This window comes from Nannobrachium achirus (genome assembly GCF_963921795.1).
Source record: "Nannobrachium achirus genome assembly, chromosome: 5".
NCBI lineage: Eukaryota > Metazoa > Chordata > Actinopteri > Myctophiformes > Myctophidae > Nannobrachium > Nannobrachium achirus.
The window spans coordinates 55,728,680-55,752,326 of NC_137814.1; the positions used below are offsets into that span (position 1 = coordinate 55,728,680).

At 42.1% G+C, this 23,647-nt stretch overlaps 1 protein-coding gene across 2 annotated transcripts in view; it reads left to right on the plus strand.

Moving 5' to 3' along the window:
* LOC308284569 (phosphatidylinositol 4,5-bisphosphate 3-kinase catalytic subunit alpha isoform) overlaps positions 1-23,240 on the plus strand; it is a 47,229-nt gene extending 23,989 nt beyond the window's left edge. For both annotated transcript variants that reach the window (XM_080725228.1, XM_080725229.1), the window contains exons 11-22: positions 895-1,019; positions 2,349-2,430; positions 3,965-4,129; positions 6,986-7,089; positions 8,577-8,748; positions 9,478-9,584; positions 11,264-11,385; positions 12,818-12,896; positions 16,425-16,595; positions 18,250-18,367; positions 19,816-19,967; positions 22,040-23,240. In XM_080725228.1, coding sequence (XP_080581354.1) covers positions 895-1,019; positions 2,349-2,430; positions 3,965-4,129; positions 6,986-7,089; positions 8,577-8,748; positions 9,478-9,584; positions 11,264-11,385; positions 12,818-12,896; positions 16,425-16,595; positions 18,250-18,367; positions 19,816-19,967; positions 22,040-22,310 — 1,668 coding nt within the window. In that variant the 3' untranslated portion in view covers positions 22,311-23,240. The remainder of the gene's footprint in view (positions 1-894; positions 1,020-2,348; positions 2,431-3,964; positions 4,130-6,985; positions 7,090-8,576; positions 8,749-9,477; positions 9,585-11,263; positions 11,386-12,817; positions 12,897-16,424; positions 16,596-18,249; positions 18,368-19,815; positions 19,968-22,039) is intronic.
* The last annotated feature ends 407 nt before the right edge of the window (positions 23,241-23,647 follow it).

The window sequence follows — 23,647 nt, forward strand, 5'->3', positions numbered from 1 at the left end:
TGTGTGGGAACCCTGGTGTGTGTGTGTGTAGACCTTACCACACATAGCCAAACAAACAACTGCTACCAGCAGCATTATATTCTACGGCCTCGTATAATCAGCCACAATTGCTGCTCTTGTCTGTGTCTGTACACGTACGCATGTGTGTGAGCAAACCTTTGCAGATAATTACAATTTAGGCATCTAGTAGACACTTTTATTTAGAGTGTCTTTAGAGCAAATTTCATGAACCCTTACAGCTCATCCGCACTGCCCACAACGCAAGCGACGCAACGCGTTGTCCCGCGAAATACTGTCCGCAAATGGAGCGTCAGCCATTGCATTGCGACGTAGCCCGAACCAATAAAAATAAATAAATAATAATAAAGGGGACTGCCCATTGGTCCGAAGGTTCATTAGTCCGAAGGTTCATTAGTCCGAATTTAGTTAGGGTTACTGAAGTTAGGGTTAGGGTTAGTGATAGTATTCTTAACAAATTCATGGCCATTTACCATTTACCTCTATGTACAGTACACCTCGCTCAAATAGACACTGCGTCGAGCGAAAAAAAGTAGGGGTGTACAATGTCGCGGCACAACGCGTTGTCTTCAGGACAGTCTCATTGAAACAAATGTATTTTTAATGAGATTTTGTCGTTCACATCGCGGGCAGTGCGGATGAGCTGTTACTCAACCGATGACGGGGTATATCACTAAGTAAACAGTGCAAAGAAAACAGTCAAGTACTTACAGTAAGTGCTTACAAAGTAACCAGGACACCAGGTAAACATCAAACCCAGCGCCTAAACAACATGTTCTATCTGAATAGCAAACCCATATGAAACTGATCTAATTATAATATATTGGGCAAAGCTGATTCATGTGTGTCTGCCTGTGTTGTGGTGTGTTTCTCCAGAGCAACAGGTTAGCGCGTGACAACCCCCTGACGGACAGTGACAACGAACAGCTCCGTCTCATCTGTAACAGAGACCCTCTGTCTGAAATCACAGAGCAGGAGAAGGACTTCCTATGGAGACACAGGTACAGCACTCAAATACCTGGAACGCGCTCTAGGATTATTGAATGCTTTAGCTATTGAAAAATAGCAGATATACAAGCTCACAGCGCGGCACCGAGTGCCGCGCTGCGAGCTTGTAGATCTGCTATTTTTGAAAAAGTCGTGAAAATGTGTGCAAATCTTTGAATATATGCATTTTTAAAGCGAACGTTTGTAACTCAAATTTTGCTTCTGGGTGGTCCCTGGAACTAAATATTTTGAGATGGGGGTCCGTGGCCAAATAAATATCATTTTGAAAAGGTTTGAGAACCACTGACATAGTAGTCTCTCAAGAACAGACCAACTGAGCTCCAGTTGAAGTGAAAAGGACCTTTTCTTTGACGATGGCTAAGCCAGATTGCTGACATAGAAACACAGGTTTTTCAAAAAACCTTAGAAGGATTCAAAAGACACTCATAGAATCGGGTCAAAATTCAGTCAAAGCGCAGCACTCGGTGCCGCACTGTGAGCTTGTATATCTGCTATTTTTGAAAAATCTTGAAAATGTGTGCAAGTCTTTGAATATCTTTGACCCGATCTTTGACCCAGACTTCTAAATCCTTCTTCTAAATCAGTGGTTCTCAAACTTTTTCATGTCAAGGACCCCCGAAATTACAGGTATTTGGCCACAGACTCTCATCTCATAATATGTTGTTCCAGGGACCACCCAGAAGCAAATATTTGAGTTACAAATGTTCGCTTTTAAATATACATGTTCAAAGACTTGCAAAAGAAAATCTTGATTTTTCAAAAATAGCAGATCTACAAACTCGCAGCGCGGCACTCGGTGCCGCGCTGTGAGCTTGTATATCTGCTATTTTTCAATAGTTAAAGCATTCAATAATTCAGGTCTAAATGGGTTCAGCAGTACATCCAATTCCGCCTCTATGACACGTCTATTTTAATTCATGCATTACAATGTCAATATAAATATTTAAACTATTCAGATTTTCATTGCATCTTTGAATGCCTTATTGGAAAACCATTTGTTAAAATGATTTCCTTTTGCTATCCATTGCTTCCGCCGTTTAACTCGTGTCAATATTCAGAAGTCTGATTTCAGTAATTTTAGATTAAACATCAAGGTTCAATAAGGTACAGCACATTAAGGTACATTGCTGAATTGCCATTAGTAAAACATGAGAAACATATTGAATATCAGTGTTTCAACACTTTCAAGCCATATCACTCATCTCCTCTGTTATATGCTGACCAAACTTATACGCTCATCGAAATAATCTCTACTAAGTGAAATTGCACAGACAGGCTTTAATGTAGGTGTGTTATTTATTGCATCTCATGTCTTGTTTCAGACACTACTGTGTGAATATACCAGAGATTCTTCCCAAGATCCTCCTGGCAGTGAAATGGAACTCCAGAGATGAGGTTGCACAGGTGGGGAGCAGCTCTCATGTTTCTGCTTTCTGCTGCTGACACACTTAGACCTTTGTATGGCGTTGCGTCGACAAATTCATACTAGGGCATTCACCGAAAATACGAATATCAAAGTCACTGTTCGACGTTGTTCACCGAAGTCGAATATTTTTTTTTTTTATTTTTTTTTTTATATAGTTTATAGAGCTTGGCTAGATAGGATTAAGTCATAAGAATGGGTTGTCAATGCCCCTGGTGGATGAATTTGTTAATGCTTTTGTTAATCCAGGGGTTCTCAAACCTTTTTAGGCAGTGACCCCCAAAATAAACATATTTGAACTGGGGACCCCCACCCTGACAAGCACTTGGAATTGTAGGTATTACATTTAATGTGACTCGGTTCCACAGATAAATAGGCGTTGTGAGCATGTAGATCGGCTATTTTCACAATGTTCGCCTCTTGCTTACTTAATATTTGACAGTTTGGGCAGTCCTGTCCGAATATTCGACTATTCGAATACTTTGAGGTTGAATAATTTGAATACTAAAAATCACTATTCGTTAATGCCCTATTCATACGCGTTAGACCAGGGGTCTTCAACAGGGGGTCCTCAGAGGGTTTAATTCTTTACTTGTCTGAAAACACACATTTAACACATTCGCTGCTTTTTATAAATGGCCACTTTCAGGCTGAACCGCCAAATTCTCCGTTTACTGCCATGTAATCCATAGTGCACGGATCATGCACGCCCATGCACAGATCGTGCACCACGTGTGTGCGCGCTGTTCATAGCTTTCAAACCAAAAAATCTGCTTGGAAATCCGTTCACGCATTCATGAGATAGCAGCCATCATCTTTTCTTCAAATGTAAATAAACACGGCTGCCATGTTTGGAAGATGGGGTTGGTCTGGGGGTCAAACATGCAATTTCGCGATCGTGATCACGTCTAGTAGATGGTAGTAGATTTTTTTTTATTATGCAAATTCGGCCAAAACTCAGGCGTGGCGGCGTCAACGGGAATAACTCAGGAAACTCGGGAGGTGGCAGCAAATGAGTTAACTCATTTGCTGCCACCGACTTTGAGGGTTTCCTGACACGATTTTCTTACCTTTTGACGTCAGTGGGCGAGTGCGTGTCCATCGTGCACAATCTGCATGCGCGTCAAGGTCCGTTTGTGGCATAAACGCTTTATTTTTGCTACACTGCCTGTCTTTGGGCATTGCACACAGGAGTAAGAGACTCGTTATCGCGCTGAATGATTGTTATATAGTCTTGAAAATTGAGTTAAATATTCTGGAAAAGTTTTGGAAATTCATTAGTAAAAAATGTTTGGGAACCCTGATTACTTTAGTTTACATTGATGCCGCTCCAATAATAACACTATTAGTAAACACTTCCTAATATATTTTAAAGTAGAGTCCGACCAATATACATTTGTGAGCTTTTTGGTTGTGAGCTTTCTGATTTGCTATGTTTGCTGTCACATGCCGTACTGTATTATAGGGTTAATATCCAAACATAGTATTTCAGCTCGTGTTTTGTTCTGTGTCCAGATGTACTGCCTCCTGAAGGACTGGCCTGCCATTAAGCCGGAGCTGGCCATGGAGCTTCTGGATTGTAACTTCCCCGACCCCATGATCAGAGAGTTTGCTGTGAAGTGCCTTGACAAATACCTAACGGACGACAGACTCTCACAGTACCTCATTCAGCTGGTTCAGGTGTGGGACAGGTGGCAACGTTACACCACACTTCATTAAAGCAATAGGCCACACTAGGGCATTCACCGAATATTCGAATATCAAATTCACTATTCGATGTTGTTCACCGAAGTCGAATATTCACTTTTTTTTTTTTTATTGTTTTCTCTTTCAAAATATATAGAGTGTATAAAGCTTGGCTAGATAGGAAGTCATAAGAATGAGTTGTCAATACCAGGGGTTCTGAAACCTTTTTAGGCCGTGACCCCCAAAATAAACATTTAAACTGGGGACCACCACCCTGACAAGCACTTGGAATTGTAGGTATTACATTTAATGTGACTCGATTCCGCAGATAAACATTGTGAAAATAGCAGATATGAGGCGTTGTGAGCATGTAGATCGGCTATTTTCACAATGTTCGCCTCTTGCTTACTTAACTCTTTGAGCGCCAGCGCCCTCTAGGGGCCAAAGAATGCCAGCGCATCTCTCATAGGCGAGCGCTTTAGCTTCCAGGACTTCAGCTTCCAGGACCTGACGTCCTCACGTTCATGCACGGCATGGAAATGTCCCGGATGAAGATGCTAACAGAATGGCTATTCCCATTTTGTCATCTAAAAGATCATTTTTGGGCGATTTCGCCGTAAATAAACCTTGCGCCGCTTTCCTAAAACACAAAAAAGAGATATAAGCCTTTAAAGTTGCTGTCTTTCATTGGATTAGGCGGAGATTGGCGATTGCGTTCGCAAATTACGGCCAGCCGGGACGTTGTTAGCTTTCGGCTAGTAGCTACAAAAATCAAGCCAGGCTTCAGAAGGCCTCTTATCATTTTATTCATGTAATTAAAAAAAGCCGGACTACTTCGGGATCGGCACACTCGTGTACTCATCGGAAGCGGCGCCGAACATCGGGTGAACATTGGGGAGCTCAAAAATGTATTTTAAACCATTTTTAATGGAATATATCGTCGGACAGAGTAGAACGGCTAGCTGGCTAGCGGCTAGCGAGCCAGGACCACCCACGACTCTACAAGCAGCTTGGGGTAAGTGAATTAATAAAAAAAAGATTGTATTGGATTGAAATAAAGCCGAACTAGTTCGGGATCGGCACCAGATGAGTTAAAGGTGATACACAATGAAAATTCACTTTTCCTATTTTAAAACCTTTTTTTGGGGTCCTACTAGCACCTTCTATCCTCACAAAGTCCCATTTCAGACCGTTGTGTCTTTCTCTGGTTTTGGGAAGGTGGAGGTTAAAAGCATCCCACGGGTTCTCAAAACAGGCTGTCCAGATTTGCTGCCGTTTGTGACGTCATAAACGGGGGGGAGCAGTTCAGGCCAAAGATGGTACTGCAGAAATGCTCTGAGAGCCATTCAAAAATGAGAGGCTCTCTATTCAGGAGTGGTAATTTAGCCTCAAACCTTTTGAAAAACGTTTTTGGGACATAAACAATATGACATATATACTTTTTAAATGCATGGTGTATCACCTTTAATATTTGACAGTTTGGCCAGTCCTGTCGAATATTCGAATACTTTGAGGTCGAATAATTCGAATACTAAAAATCACTATTCGTGAATGCCCTGGGCCACACAACGGAGAGCCTAAAAACAGCAGGAACAAAATATGAAGAATACACACTAAAGTGTGTTCATTGTAAAGGGATGCATACAGCTGCTATCGGGCAGAAACCTTTTGTGTTCTTTCATAAACTAATGCCCTACTTGATCATATTACAGCTTCACACAAAAGCAATGTGGTTTGTGCTTGTAATTCTGCTGTTTTTGAATCCTGAAAAGTAACAGTTTTGGACATATGACACTAAATATTATTGCGTAATGCCTATCTCAACTGTAGTGTACATAATTGTATTGTCTATAATAATTTACCACGGTTTTCACCTAGTGCAGTTAGATGTGCAAGCTATACAGGCTATATACACCTTGCATTGAGAATAAAATAAAAGGCTAATCTAAAATCTAATTGACTAATAATTGTGTACACAGTACACACTGTAAAAAGCAAAAGTATGTCAAAAGGTATTTATGCAAATATTGTGCTCCACATGTGTTATTGCAACAGTGATGGGAAATAACTGCAATTTGTCAGTGAGCAGCCCAACCACTAATGGCATTTTCAAGTATGTCTACATTTGTGTAGGCAATGGTAGTGGTAATTAATTATTGAAGGACATGTCACTCAACCGTGGTTACCCTACGTAACCATTGTTTGTTTTGATGTGAAGATACAATAAAGAAAAGGGAAAACTAACCATTGCCACTATGTGCGACATATTGCCTATTGAAATGTTGATGATCTAAGATGGTTGGGCAACTTTGATGATGGAGAGGGCCACTACATTCTCACACTCACTCCAGAGGGCCACAATGCATATACTGCATTGTGGTTTTGAGCTTGTAGATCGGCTATTTTTGAAGTGGAATCCTGAAAAGTAACTTTTTTTATTGTATTTTATTTGTTCATTTCAAATGCATTTATATGTTCTTATGTTAAGTTTATGAACTGAAATACAACTACATTGGACATGAAAAATACAATAACATTTTAATACTAGTCATTAAGCTACTAATATAGACTTAAGTAATTAAAGGCCGTAATATTTCCATGTTTGCAATTGTAACAGCTGAAATCAATAATATATCAGTAGTCCAATATCAACCTGCGGGCCGCATTAAGTGAAGGTGGGGGCCGCCAGTTGCCCATGTATGATCTAAGAGGATACTGCATCAGTGCAAGTCAGAGCACGGTGGTAACAAAAGAGGCTATTTATCATTTCAAGTATGTCTCACACCGATTTGTCCCTCTTTTACTCGAACACAGCATTTTACAACACATCCTTTTGTCGTCTGTCCCCAGGTCCTGAAGTACGAGCAGTACTTGGACAACCCGCTAGCGCGCTTTCTGCTGAAGAAGGCCTTGACCAACCAGCGGATAGGACACTTCTTCTTCTGGCATTTAAAGTGAGTCAATGTCACGTAGCTGCTGCGTAAACAAACAGCCCATTGAGCCGTACCAGTTGTTTATGTTCATGTCGTCTCAAAAAGGTCGTCTCGTGTGAATGTCCTCTGACAATCTAGTTTCAGGTCCGGTCGAGCCCGTTGGAAGTGACACTCGCTCTGTGGAAAACGCTGACGCCAGTGTTTTTGAACTCTGTGTGTGTGTGTGTGTGTGTGTGTGTGTGTGTGTGTGTGTGTGTGTGTGTGTGTGTGTGTGTGTGTGTGTGTGTGTGTGTGTGTGTGTGTGTGTGTGTGTGTGTGTGTGTGTGTGTGTGTGTGTGTTGAGGACGTAAACACTCTTTCCTCCGTGCTTCCCTCTACGCCTGCACCTTTAGATTTATTTTCTTGGCGATTACGATATTGATTACTTTTTCAATCAATCCGGTAAATCAAATCAAGCAGTTTAAATTTCTTTTTTTATATATATATATATATATATATATATATATATACATACATATATGTGTGTGTGTGTGTATTCTTTATACACCAACAAAACGGCTTGAAAATTGACTAGGATTTTTATAATCGACAAAATCAATACTTCCGATTTAAAAAGGTAAGCCCCATTTTACACTTCATCGTACAATTGCTGATCTACAAGCTCACACCGGTCAGATCACGGTTTATTTTGAGCTTGTAGATCTAATATTTTTGCTACTGAATAAAATAAATAATTAGATTCATTCTTTAAAATCCATTTTTATGATCATTTAGTTTGATTAACACATCGATTGCCAGGCCGTTAATTAATTCATCTGCCTGTGCCATGGGTTTTTCAGCGTTTTTAACCTTTTTTTCCCCCGCCGGCAACAGGAAGGCACAATATCTCCATATGTAAACAAAAGCTGTCTGGAGGGGGCCAGCCGATCATTCGTTCTTTTCATTCACCCGGAAAAGAAAAATGTTATCCGAGATCATCCGTTCCTTAGTTATGGTCCGTAGGAAAAAAGCTTGTTTTGACCATATAAATAGAGAGAGTTATGACACTTACGTTGACTCCCATTGTAAGCGTGGAAAGCGGACGGGACGTCACTATTTAGCCTACTGGAGTCTGGTGATATTCCTGCTGCTCTTCAGCCTCATCCACCTCCATTGTAACCGAGGCATTTTCAATCACTGGTAAGTAGACTAAATCACGTCTTCCCCCTTTTAACGCATTCACAGGCCTTTCCAAGTTAATTTAAGTCAATTTTAAATTCAATAAAGTAAACAATTTAAAAATCAATAAAGTCAAATTTCTTACATTAAACATTACCGGTAACTAGAGCCGATTACGTGAAATAATAATGTTGCCTACCTTGGAGAGGCCCGTGAATGCGTTAACATTGTGAAAAAGACACGATTTAGTCTACTTACCAGCGAGTGAAATACAATGGAGGTGAAGATCAGCGAGATCAAAGTGTGACGCTACTCTCCTCCCCTAACCCACAATCTCCAACCCATGGCAGGTCGGAGATGCACAACAAGACGGTGTCGCAGCGCTTCGGGCTGCTGCTGGAGTCGTACTGCCGGGCGTGCGGCATGTACCTGAAGCACCTGAGCAGACAGGTGGAGGCCATGGAGAAGCTCATCAACCTCACTGACCTGCTCAAGCAGGAGAAGAAGGACGAGGCCCACAAGGTGGGACACGCACGCACGCAGCACGCACGCACGCACGCACGCACGCACGCACGCACGCACGCAGCCACGCACGCACGCACGCAGCCACGCACGCACGCACGCAGCCATGCACGCACGCACGCACGCACGCAGCCACGCACACACACACACACACACACACACACACACACACACACACACACACACACACACACACACACACCACCACCAGTGTTCATTTTGTTGACTTAAGCCAGTGGTTCTCAACCTTTTCAGGCCGCGACCCCCACAATAATCCTATTTGAACTGGGGACCCCCCCACCCTGACGAGCACTAAGAGTTGAGGAATTACATTTTGAACACGGTTCAAATGTGAAAATAGCCGATCTACATGCTCACAACGCCTCGCACCGCGAGGCGTTGTGAGCATGTAGATCAGCATGTAGATCAACTATTTTCACAATTACATTTCTGTTTGGCTCTCAGGCTTTGGAGTTGCACCTAGCAATTATGATACATATACTTAAAAAAAAGAACATTGATAGTGGAAATAGCCGATCTACAAGCTCACAACAGGTCTGCTTTTGAAAGTGTTTGAAACTACAGTATATTAACATTTCTCAACATGGAAACGATTATGACGATTATGCAAAATAATTGCGATTACCTCAAATAATTGCGATTAGACGATTATGTAATAATTGTGACCGCCCTACGTATTGTAGTGTAACCTGTGCTGTGGTCTCTCAGGTCCAGATGAAGTTCCTGGTGGAGCAGATGAGGAGACCTGACTACATGGACGCCCTGCAGAGCTTCACCTCCCCCCTGAACCCCGCCCACCAGCTGGGAAACCTCCGGTACAGCAAGCCCTCACTTCATAACCACTTAGACCAGGGGTCTTCAACAGGGGGTCCTCAGCGTTACTACAGGGGGTCCTCCAAATCTTTGTGTGATAGAGACTTTTTTTCTCCTTTTTTATAGTAACCACTTGAATCCTAGCGTCCGTCCATATTCTGAGAACTTTAGCCGATCTACAAGCTCACAACGCCTCGCAGCGCGAGGCGTTGTGAGCTTGTAGATCGGCTATTTTTGGCAAAGACGTTTGGTGTAGAGGGGAAAAAGAGCAGACTAAGTACATGGTGAAATGTCAAGTTATGTATTGACGGTCCAAGTGGTTACTTGTATCTGAAAACACAAATTGACATGAATCCAAAATACACTGATGATTTTACTGTCAAACAATGAAACTATATGGAACATATGATAAGGTTGTGGGGGTCCCTGCTTCATCTCTCTCTCAACTAAGGGGTCCTTGCCCTGAAAACATTGAAGACCCCTGACTTAGACACCCTATATACGTTGTTTTCTTTGTTTTTCTTTTACCTGAATGAACAAAATCTTTATTTTGAACACGTTAAAACCAGACAAAGTAAAACAAACGCACCTATCTGTACACCAGATCTCTTCAGCGACAATACCCGGTCTATAATCTTGTGAGCTTGTAGATAGACTCATGTCATTATGCCCTTTTATGCAAGTATACCAGGAAGAAAAACCGTAATAAGCTTTGGAATTGATAACCATGCACACAGCATCCTTCAAGCACTTCAAAGTGTGCTATGATTGATTCATGTACATACTTTGCTATTTTTCTTACTATTGTTGCTATTCTTTTATTATTTCTAAATAGTTGTTAATGCTACATTATTTCTTTGTTTTTGTTGTTAATGATACTACAATGTGAGGAACCAAAACTAGACAAACAAATAAATAGAAAACATTCTCTGATGATGAAGCTGCATCTATAAAGAAATCGGTATATGATCCAGCCTTGAGACTGGAATGAGCACCTTGCCCACCTGCCCCCGGCAGGTAAATAAAACGTCAGGGCAGGTGAAGTTGGCTTTCAGGTTGCCCGACAGGGCAAGTGCTCATTTGAGAGGGGACACACATGTCTATAAACACAACACGAGATATCTGTCTAAACACCTGAACATGGCCAGTGCGCTGTGTCTTCTGGTCTGTGGAATGTAAAATAAGAACACTGTGTGCTGTTTTTACTGTTGCTACATTTAAAACAAAAAAATAACAAGTGTGAACCCATAGACGTATTCAATCATAGCTAAAGTATTTGGATTTGGAGGTATGACATTTTAGCGCACAGCCCCAGAAAGTAAAGAAATAAGTGTTAAATTGAGCAATAATTAAAATCGTACCTATCATTTTATAATGGACGATTTACTTTCGGGCAAGTGTGCATGACCTTCGGGCAAGTAGAACATGACCGATGGGCAAGTGCCTCTGATACCTTTGTGTCAACCCCTGTTAACATGTACGAAGCATTGTTCATTTTGACGGCACATTTTTATTTAGTCCTAAAACATTGTATTTTTGTCATCGATTAAGATCACATCATTGATCCTGTGGGGGGGATTTTTCAGTTGTAGTGTCAGTTTGTGCGACTCCCTCTTGGTGTTTGTGCGACGACCTTTCCCTGCCCCGACTCCTCACCGCATTCCACGGTGTGTGTTTTCAGCCTGGAGGAATGCAGGATGATGTCATCGGCCAAGCGGCCGCTGTGGCTCAACTGGGAGAACCCGGACATGATGTCAGAGCTGCTCTTTCAGAGCAACGAGATCATCTTCAAGAACGGAGACGGTGAGCAGCTCTTCGTGTCGAGTCATCTCTGTCATCATGGTGTCACGTCTGGCCTCATGCCTCATCTCCAGCATTAACAGACAGAATAACAGACAGAATAGTGTTCATTTGGGTAACATGTCATTAGGTCGAACACCCTTTGGATCGACCACCAAACTCTAACCCAAACACTAATCCTAACTTCAGTAAAACTATGCCTAACTCTAACCCTAACCCTAAACCTAACCTCAGTAACCGTGACGCGGGTGATTATCTAAGCTCTCAGTAAAACTATGCCTAACTCTAACCCTAACCCTAAACCTAACCTCAGTAACCGTGACGCGGGTGATTATCTAAGCTCTCAGTAAAACTATGCCTAACTCTAACCCTAACCCTAAACCTAACCTCAGTAACCGTGACGCGGGTGATTATCTAAGCTGCCGACGCTCGCAGGTGATTATCTAACCTGCCGACACTGTTCGTCCCAACGGGAGTTCGACCTATGGGGCAGTCCCCTTCATTTGCAGTCCAAATTCGTGATAATATCGTAAATCGCGATTTCTTTTGTCACAATAATCGTGATATGAAATGTTCATATCGTCCCATCCCTAGTCGGGTGCATTAAATGTACAAAACTGTACCTTATAGGATTCAAATGCAAAAGTGGGGCCCTATTTTCATCCATGCTAAACCCTAAACCCCTAAACTTCTTTGCCTTTTTTTTTTTTACAATTTTGAAAAACATTTTTAAATACTTCAAATATTTGATCTTCAAGCTCACCGTGTCGATCATGTAGATTGGCTATTTGAAGTATTTTAAAATGTTTTTCAAAAAAGTAAAAAAGAAGGCAAAGAATTTGAGGGCTTTAGTGTTTAGCTTGGACGAAAATGGGGCCCTAGATCTACGATCTCAAAACGCGTCGCTTTGCACCGCGTTAAACGCAATTTAATTAAAATTTTTCGAAATAACACTAAAAGTTAAAATATGGAGATTTTAAGATATCTGCACTTTTACACACCAGGTTTCCCAGCCAGAAACCTGTTAATCGTATGTCGGCGCTGCGTTCCAACTGCAGCTACTCAGGCATTCTGCCGTTCCATAATCCATACATGATGACCCAACTGACAACGTTCATAATGCATCACACTCCTGATCAAAGATCTGCTCGTCATCTGAGACCACACTCAACATGACCTCTCTCTCTCCTCCCCTCTCTCTCCTCTCTCTCTCTCTCTCTCTCCCTCTCTCTCTCTCTCTCTCTCTCTCTCTCACTCTCTACCTCTTTCTCACTCACTCTTGTTCTCCCTTTATCTTACTCTCTGTCGCTCTCTTTCTTTCCTTCTCTCCCTCTCTTTCACTCACTCTCGAATCTTTCTCTCTTTTACCCCCCCATCTCTTACTCCCCCTCCCCCCTCTCGTCATGTGTCTCTCTCCCTCCCTCCTCTCCTCCAGATCTGAGGCAGGACATGCTGACGCTGCAGATCATTCGTATCATGGAGAACATCTGGCAGAACCAGGGGCTTGATCTCAGGTACCTGCTGCTGCTGCCTCCTCCTCCTCCTCACACACACTGACATGAATAGTGCATGGACCCCATAACCCCAGAGCACGTTAATGAGCTCTGCTGCTATTCATTAAACATGAAGCCCATCGTCCTCTGCAGTCCCTCATAACTCCACTCCACTCACGGAGAGAAGTGAGTAGCTCCTGGAGAGAGAGAGGGTAGAGTGTTATGTTAGGCAGTCCTTCTCAAACGTTTTCTCCATGTCTTGTTTATTTGGCAACGGACCCCCATCTGAAAATGTTTTGTGCCAGGGCCCTGATAATTGATGTATGTAGGTTTAAAGTGGTTAAAAGTTTACGCTGAATTAACTTGATTGATTGAATACTATTAGAACAGGGGTCTTCAACGTTTTCAGGCCAAGGACCCCTTAGTTGAGAGAGAGATGAAGCAGGGACCCCCCACGACCTGTTTATAGATTCCATATAGTTTCATCTTTTGACAGCACAATCACTGTGTACTTTGGAATCATGTCAATTTGTGTTTTCAGATATTTAACCATTTGAACCGTCAATACTTAATAAACATGACCCCCTGTTGTAACCCTGAGGACCCCTTAGGGGTCCCGGACCCCCTGTTGAAGACCCTTGTGTTAGAAGTTCGCATAGGAAAAGTACAGGACAGTACAGTTCAGATACAAGGTCTACTAATAGGATTTAAACCCCAAAAAAGCACAATGGCTTGTTTACTTAGGGGTTTTTATTTTTTACCTTTTTTTCTCTCTTCTGGGCGTCCCTGCCTGGCACAAGAAAACATTTATACAAATACATACATAGCTATACTTTTGTGGGTCCTTGACGTGGAAAAGGTTTGAGACGCCTGCGTTAAACGTGACGTTGTCCATGAGCTCTGTGGTCCAGATCCTCCAGGCAGGACGTGAGAGTGTAGAGTGTTATGTAGGTCACTCACTCAGCGTACGCACGCCTGGAGGGACCGGAGGAAGTCAGAGCACAATGATTGCAGTTTGATTATGTTTACAACAGACCTGCTGTGACCACTGGAGACCTTATTTTATATTCTTCACGTCGTATCAGTGTTCACTGTTCTGTGACGAGAAAACACAGAGCAGAGGTGCTGCTCACTATGTATACTGTAGGTGCTTATCCTCGCTATCCTCGTCTGTCAAACTTATTACATCATCGTCTAATTGCAATTATGTTTTCATAACTGAGTACCTGAGACGAATAACAGTATAAGTCCTTATTTTAAAATTTTGGATGAAGATATTTTTTTGATTTACCAGACTGTAAACCACAAACTAGAAGTTTTTAATCTCTTAAAGTCTTAATGTACTCCTCTCTCATTTTGTTGAATTAGATTTTTTTACTTCACTCATTAGGAGTTATAAGACATAATACTTATGGAAAGTTGGAAAAACAGTATATCTCCAAGAGTTTGTGTAACAACAGTATAGGTCCGTACAAGCAATATTCAGCAGACAAAGGGAGCAGATAACATTAAAACCAACAATTAAACAAAATGAGGGGTGAGTGCATTAACAATTTAACAGATTAAAAATGACTAGTTTGTGGTTTACAGTCTGGTAAATCCAAAAATATATATATATAAAAAAATAATAATATATGGACTTATACTGTTATTCGTCTCAGGTACTCAATTATCATCATCGTTTCCATATTGAAAAATCTCATATATTTTCAAAAATAGTGGAAATAGCTGATCTACAAGCTCACGGCTATTTCCACTATCAATGTTCTTTTTTAAGTATAAAAGTTGTCAAATATGCCAGTCATTGCTTGGTATATTTAGGCTATGTGTCATATCTGCCATGTTCAACTTCAAAGCCTACTGTACAAGCCAAACAGAAATGTAATTGTCAACGACAAAATCACAATTGATCGCAATTATTTGACAATTAATCGTCATGTAAAATGTCATAATCGTGACGGCCCTATCGTCGCTGTTGCCTTTCAGAAAAAAAAGAACCTGCGTTCCAATGAATCTAATGTAGTTATTACATTTGTTCTCGTTAATGATTTTAATTTGTCAATATTTATAAAGCCCACAGGTAGACTTGAGCACTTCCATTGTGCAAATGGTTGCAAAGTTGCGAAAATAGAAGCTCTACAAACTCACAAGGCGTCATAATAAGATGGGTTGTGAGCTTGTACATCGGCTATTTGTTGACTTTTGCCCGACACTCGTGTCTGACGAAGCATGGCATTAAATAATGGGGGGGGGGGGGAAGTTTTGAGTTGGTTTCTTACTGATAACAACTATATCGTCGTTGTCGGGTGGAAACCTTGTATGTCCAAAACCGTTCCTTTTGCATTTATCATTTTAAAAATGATTTAAACTATAGTGAAAACAGCCGATCTACAAGCACACAACGCCTCGCACCACGAGGCGTTGTTTGCTTGTAGATCTGCTGTTTTCACTACTTTTGTGCGACGGCCTTGTACGATGAAGCAGGGCTTTGCTTTGCGAAAGAAAGTACAAATTTGAAACTTGGAGATACGAGGTTTCTGCCCGACAACGACGATATGCTCTGTACATTCATTGGCTGAGTTACCAGGCACCCCCCTTTAGCCAGACATTTTGACGTGTCATAAATGCTTAAATGCAGCTGTCAGTAGTGACATTAATTCTTCATGGTCATATAGGTGTTACAGTGTGTGTGCGCGCGCGCTGCACAGTTCGCACACATCATATGAAGATGTCTGCCTTGAATAACTTCCATTGCATACCAAACATTTCTCTTCGTGAGAAAAGCAGTCTCCCTCTTAGACTTCACAGACAAAGGACAGACATAATTATAACATAATTATCAGGCTAATTAGGTTCCCAATGCGAATGCATAAACAGACGAAACTTACAGAGCTGTTTCCGTCGTCGTTACACACTCCCACCTCACCCCATACCTAGGCCTGTCACAATTTTAACATAATCGTCTAATCGCAATTATTTTGGTCATAATCGTTTCCACGTTGAAAAATGTTCGTATAGTTTCAAACATTTTCAAAAATAGCGGAAATAGCTGAACTTGTAGATCTGCTATTTCCATTATCAGTGTTCATTTTTAAGTGAAGCTGTCAAGTGTGTCTGTCATTTCTTTTAGGTCATTTACAGTAGGTTATGCGTCATATCTGCCATGTGCAACTTCAAAGACTAAAACAGGATTGTAATTGTCAACGACAAAAAAGTCAATCAAATCGTTCATCGCAGTTGTTTGAGTGAGAATTAATTGTCATGTAAAATGTCATAATCGTGACAGCCCTACCCATGCCACCCCCACCTAGGGCTGTCACGATGATGACATTTTACATGACGATTGTCGCGATGAGCTTGTAGATCTGCTATTTCCACTATTTTTGACCTTTTAAAAAAAATATATAAACATTTTTCAACATGGAAACGATCATGACGATTATGAAAAATAATCATGATTATGTCAAATAATTCCGATTAGACAATTATGTAACAATCGTCCCCTAACCCCCACCCCTTTCTAATGACCTTTATCCCCCCCCCCTCCAGGATGCTCCCGTACGGCTGCATGTCCATCGGGGACTGCGTGGGGCTGATCGAGGTGGTGCGGAACTCCCACACCATCATGCAGATCCAGTGCAAGGGCGGCCTGAAGGGGGCGCTGCAGTTCAACAGCCACACGCTGCACCAGTGGCTGAAGGACAAGAACAGGGGAGAGATGTGAGTGGAAGGCTCTGTTTGTCCACTGCTCATTGAAGAAACGCTAAAATGACAATAGTAATAGTACGAAAAACAGTTTAAAAAAAAGTAGAAAAACTAAGATAAAACTAGAATAACACTTGCCTTCAGCAATATCCAGGGGCGTCACAAAGGGGGGGGGAGGGAAAGTTGGATTGAGTTACTAAGGCCCTGTCTTTAGCTATCGAAAAATAGCAGATATACAAGCACTGAGTGCTGCGCTGCGAGCTTGTAGATCTGCTATTTTTGAAAAGTCGTGAAAATGTGTGCAAATCTTTGAATATATGTACTTTTTAAGCCAACATTTGTAACTCAAATTTTGCTTCTGGGTGGTCCCTGGAACTTAAGTATTTTGAGATGGGGGTCCGTGGCCAAATACATATCATTTTGGGGGTCCTTCACATGAAAATATTTGAGCACCACTGACATAGAAAGAAGCTCACTCGGTGCCGCGCTGTGAGCTTGTATATCTGCTATTTTTCAATAGATAAAGGACAAAATGTGAGTGAATCCTTGACCCAGTGCCCAGAATTTGGTGCTGGTCAGTGGTAGCAATATCGCAATGCACATTTACGGGTAAAAAGGCCTGTTTTCACAATTATGCTTTACAAAATTGTTGGCTTTTAAATAGGGCTTAAGAGTTTAAAATGTCGACCTCTTTTAGTGGAGACCCCTGGAACCCCCTCAAGGATTCCGGAAACCCACTTTGACAACCAGTGGACTTTACAACTAGTGTATTTGTCTGACATAATGACATAATTACACCAGATATGCTTTATTAGATTGTATTGCAATCATTTGAACTTAAGGACTAGACTCAGCATTGCATTCTAAACACAGCCATTTTTTTTAAATATTTTTATTATGATTTTATGAAAGACATCACAGACAATACAAACAGTACATGAACAAGACATAACAAGACAAACACACCAGACTATCATGCATAAATCAAACACGGGTAATTCACCTATCATATAAAAAGTACAAAAGGTGGCAACCTTTGAAAGTACAAGCACTTGTACACATTCTAAAAACTGTTATATATTAGTCATCCTGATGTGCCGTAATAGGACCCCAGATGAACTCAAATGCAGCATGACTGTCCTGTTTATAGCAGCGAAGCCTCTCCAAATGGATTATTGATACAAATTAAGTAAGCCATCTTTTGAAACAAGGTATAGTAGAGGTTTTCAATTGAGTTAAAATAATTATTTTGGCTACTAGTGTACCAAGCATGAGTGTCTGTTGGACAGAGTACGGCAGAGAAAGAGAAGCTTCGGAGCAACCAAACAGGACAGTTAGTGCAACACAGCCCTTGTTAAATGTGTTGGGTTTCAATTGACTGAGAGTGGGACTACACCGTAATGCACTATTAAATCCACACGTCGACAGAGTGTCCACTTGAGCATTATTTTCATCCAGGGAGCTGAAATCACACACTTTAAAAGCTAACAGGCAAGCCTCATAAATCATTCAAATGTAGCCATACGATTATGTTAGCTTGTTTAAGGCTACTCAAAAGAAGGACTAGTTTCTACAGGGTTCCCTCGAAATCGCACAGCACCTGAGTAAATGTACTTGCCTTAACATCACTTGTTTTGAGTGAAATAATGTATTCTTTGATATTTCTCAGGTACGACCAAGCCATAGATCTGTTTACGAGGTCGTGTGCAGGCTACTGTGTAGCCACCTTTATCTTGGGCATAGGAGACAGGCACAACAGCAACATCATGGTGAAAGATGACGGACAGGTAATGTTTATATCCACATTTTAGTTTTTTTTACATTTCCCAGTGTTGAGTATGAAGCCTGATTAAGGCAGCCATCTCCTTGCAAAGTTGAAGACGACACGCATGGATTAGTTCTCAGTCGCCCCGACCGATTTCAGTCATTCGCGTTCCATAGAAGCCAGCATGTCATCTAGCACAGTGGTTCTCAACCTTTTCAGGCCGCGACCCCCAAAATACATAGAAAAGCATTTTGTATAACACGGTTCGATGATTGTGCTGTCAAACAATGAAACTACAGTATGTGGAATCTATGCTTCATCTCTCTCTCAAATAAGGGGTCCTTGGCCTGAAAACGTTAAAGACCCCTGGTTTAGGAAATAGCGCAAGTGTGGGGAGGGCTCCTTTCATTCAGACTGTTTCACAGATCATAATCAGTGGTGATATTTATTCAGCTTCAATCCATGTGTGACATGATTCCTGCCTGCGGGCCGTGTCCACAGAACGCTCCTGATGAGTGGAGGAGTGAGCGCTTTGCTTATCATCTCCAGAGCGCTCGGCACAGATCATTTATTGATGCCACCAACCTATCAACCATTGCTTTGCTGCGGTTATTATTAGCACAAATCGCCTGTCTGAGACAACGGTAAACATGGACTTTTGATGGCTTTGCTCACCATTCATTATCAGACACAGCAGGATCAAATGAGCAAAAGCAACATGACCATTTATCACAAAGATGAGCCTTCCCAAAGTCTGTTTGAATTTTATCCCACAATGTTGTAATCCTGTTTTCACCCAGTGCCAATGGCCTAAACTGTAATCCTGGGTGCTGCTCTCCCTCTGTCAGCCTGGGGAGAGCCCCGAACTGAGCTCATGTTTCCTTCAATGCATGAGAAGACCAAGCAGCTTCTTATCACCTGACGGGGGGGAAATATTTTCCCCGGTAGGACGTAGCGCTTGGAAGGAACACATTATTCCAACCAGTTCCTTCCCCCTCCTTCAGGCGCCCCCCGGCTGGCCAGGGGGAGGCAGGGTACGGGGTACTAGTGTATGGGCACTGTATGACGCGGAGGAGAGAACACGCCCCTAGCGCCCCCGGCGGGAATGGAACCCGGGACATTCTAGCCGTGAGGCGACAGTGCTACCGACATGTACTGTAGAAATGCATGGCAGACAGCTAAAAAGGTGCTTTTTGTGGACAAGACATTTCCCCAAGGCGATGGGAAATGGTGAACCTTAATGCAATTCAATTCAATTTCAATTCAAAAGAGCTCTATTGGCATGAGAAAACATACGTTTATATTGCCAAAGCAAGTGTCAAAATATAAGAAAGACTATTGAAAAGGCGGGAACATGCAGTATATACCATTTTAATGCAACAGAGCTGTTTATAAAAGTGTGACACCTAGTGGATAAATGTTGTCTGTTGTTCCTCCATTCTTTCTTCTCTCTCTTGCCACATTTCACAGCTGTTTCACATAGACTTCGGCCATTTCCTGGATCACAAAAAGAAGAAGTTTGGCTACAAGAGGGAGCGCGTGCCCTTCGTGTTGACGCAGGACTTCCTGATCGTCATCAGCAAAGGAACACAGGAGTGCACAAAAACCAGGGAGTTTGAGAGGTAACGTTGGCCCTGTGTCCTTTTGGTTTTCGCCTGTTGGGCTTTGAAATGCCTCAAAATCACAACAAAAGGTAAAAGAAAATGTCGGTGGTGAGGCCTGGGAATGTACCGTAACTTAATATCACAATAGTTTTTAAACCAAACACCTCAATATTGATATTGTGAGGATGACAAATATTTGCACAATGATATTTCTTTGATAAATATGCGATATGCATCATTCAATATCATCGCAATAATCAAAATAACCCCAACATCCATTATCCTGGGGCGGAACGTTTGCCAAAAATTGCAGTCACAACGCGACACGTTGTGATCGCTTGTAGATCTGCAATTTTTGGCTATTTTTTGGCAAAGAGATTTGGTAGACATTGTAAAAAGACTGTATCAATGTCCGTTTGACCAATTATCGAGGGTTTAAGTGGTACCAGATATGGGGCTTTTAAGCCGTGACATCATTTTGTAGGCAGAGGAGAACTCTGCCCCCAGAGCATTTTCTGTCCCTCGCTATTTCAACAGATCCGAGACAAAAATAACGACTAAAGTATAATTCTACCACTTTCCTTTCAACAACAAAGAGAAGAAAAATTGTAAAAATAGTAAAAAGATTCACGGAAACTGGGGGCAGAAATTCTCCTCTGCCTACAAAATGATGTCATACTTAACAGCATGGAAAATAAAAGGTGAATTGATCCCAGTGCATGACAGTGGACGATTTCAAGATAAATGTAAATCTCCAAGATACGATTATTGGGGGTCCGCTCAATATGCCGACGGGCCGTTGTTCCGACTAGCGTCGGCAGGTTAGATACTTGTCACGGTTACTGAGGTTAGGTTTAGGTTTTGTTTCAAATTATTTTGGGGGGTCCCCAGATGATTAACTTAATGTGCAACATTGTTTTCTCACTCAACAGTAAACAAACCAACATAAAGTTTAAGATTATAGAGGGTATCTGCAGCTGCACATTTCTAAAGTGACAATTTAAGGACTATTTAATACCTCTAAAATGACAAATTAAACAATGGCTAAATTGTCAAATATTAGAGGCAGAAATTGTGAAAATAGCAGATCTACATGCTCACAACGCCTCGCAACAATAGAACCGTGTTATGCAAAATATTACTCCTCAACTCTTAGTGCTCGTCAGGGTGTGTGTGTGTGTGGGGGGGGGGGGGGTCCGCAGTTAAAATCTGATTATTTTGGGGGTCGCGGCCTGAAAAGGTAGAGAACCACCAATATGCGATAAACGACAATAACGATTATTATGCCATCTAGGGGTGGGACAATATGAAATTTTCATATCACAATTATTGTGATATGAAATCATGATATACGATATTATCGCTATAATCAAAATCCATTATCTTGGTGCGGAACATTTGCCAAAAATATGCTGATCTACAAGCTCACAACGCGTCGCGTTTGCGACGCGTTGTGAGCTTGTAGATCGGCTATTTTTTTGCAAAGACATTTGATAGAGTGAAAAAAAAGACTGTATCAAGTACGTCTAAGTGTCTTTTACCAATTCTAGAGGGTTTACGTGGTACCAGACATGCAGCTCGGCAAATAAAAGGTGAATTGATCCCAGTGCATGACCGAGGACAATATCACGATAAATCAAACCTCCACGATACGATTATCATGAGTGTTTTTTTTTTATCACCATAAATAATAACATCGCTTATTGTCCCATGCCTAATGCCATCTAGGGCTGTCACGATATGACATTTTACATGACGATTAATTGTCACTCAATTGGCGATTAACGATTTAATTGTGTTTTTGACGTTGATAATTACATTTCTGTTTGGCTTTTAGGCTTTGAAGTTGCATATGGTAGATATGACACATAACCTAAACACACAAATAAATTACTGACATATTTGACAACTTACTACTTAAAAAATAACATTGATATTTCCACTATTTCTGACATTTTTCAACATTCACGATTATGACGATTATGACAAAATAATCACGAAAATGTCAAATAATCACGATTAGACGATTATGTAATAATTGTGACAGCCCTAATGCCATCCCTGCCCCCCACCCCACCGTGCCCAACCAGGTTCCAGGAGATGTGCTACAAGGCCTACCTGGCCATCCGGCAGCACGCCAACCTCTTCATCAACCTGTTCTCCATGATGCTGGGCTCGGGCATGCCCGAGCTGCAGAGCTTCGACGACATCGCCTACATCCGCAAGACGCTGGCGCTGGACAAGACGGAGCAGGAGGCCCTGGACTACTTCATGAAGCAGATGAACGACGCCCACCACGGCGGCTGGACCACCAAGATGGACTGGATCTTCCACACCATCCGCCAGCACGCCATGAACTGAGGAGGAACCCGAGGATAGAGGCGCCTCGGAACCGAGGAAGAGGAAACCTCGACCTGGGATGAAACGGAGGCTCGACTCCCCAAACGGTGCTTTTATAGAGGGTATGCACATGCATAAAAGTGAGTGGCAAGTCGAGTGGCGCAAAGTGAGTTTTAACGTCGTTTAACGCTATCAGATAAGGACTGTTCTGTTTGGATGTATGGGGCTGTCGAGGCCGGAAAGTCGTTTTTTGTTGCCACTCGGTAGGCGTTCCCGCATAACTTCCGGGTATGATGATGATGTCACGCGCATACCCTCTATTCCCTCCCCCGACTACGTGGACTAAGCGAACCGTGTCCGCGTGCCGTGAAAGGTATTCACGGCGCGGGGTTCTGGGGATTTGTTTTCCGTAATTCTTATGCTACTTACGGCTCGGGTTTTTCAACGCGCGGGTTCTTTCCGAACCTGACTTTTGTGGCCCTGCTGCTCAGGAGGTCGTTTCCAACCGTGAGTCCTTTGTGGGGGGAAACCCCCAGGGCTCTGAACTTGTACCTTTCAAAAAATGCGAAGAATAGCCGCTATACAAGCTTGATACGATGAACTGTGAGCTCGTAGATCCGCTATTTTAGCTTCCTTTCTTTTTTTAAACTAGTATTTTTTTATGAAGTACCTCCCCTCCCTGGCTCTGGAAACTTAAGCAAACAAACAAAAAAAAGAACATTGCGGAACCTCTCAGGGTTCTGGAAAGTTTCAGGTTAAGGAGACAAAAGGTTCTGGGTTTTCCGGATAAGAGCCTTGGGGAGGACTGGCGACATGACAAACTAAAGTCCAAACTAAATCCGATGACTTATTATAAAGTCTGTTGTGGACCGAGGTAACAGGGAAGAGAGGATTCACACAGCTTTCTGCCACACACACACACACACACACACACACACACACACACACACACACACACACACACACACACAGGGGCGTCACAAGGGGGGGGAAAAGTGGGACTGAGTTACTAGGGCCCAAGATGGAGGGGCCCTAGTAACTTTAGCTATTGAGAAATAGCAGAGTGCCACGCTGCGAGCTTGTAGATCTGCTATTTTGAAAAAGTCGTGAAAATGTGTGCAAATCTTTGAATATATGTATTTTTTAAGCACACATTTGTAACTCAAATCCCTGGAACTAAATATTTTGAGATGGGGGGTCCGTGGCCAGATACATATCATCTTGGGGGTCCTTCACATGAAAAAGTCTGAGCACCACTGACATGGGAACATAGGTTTCTTGCACGCATTTTCACGATAAAAAAAAAAAATAGCAGATCCACAAGCTCGCAGCGCGGCACTCGGTGCCGCGCTGCGAGC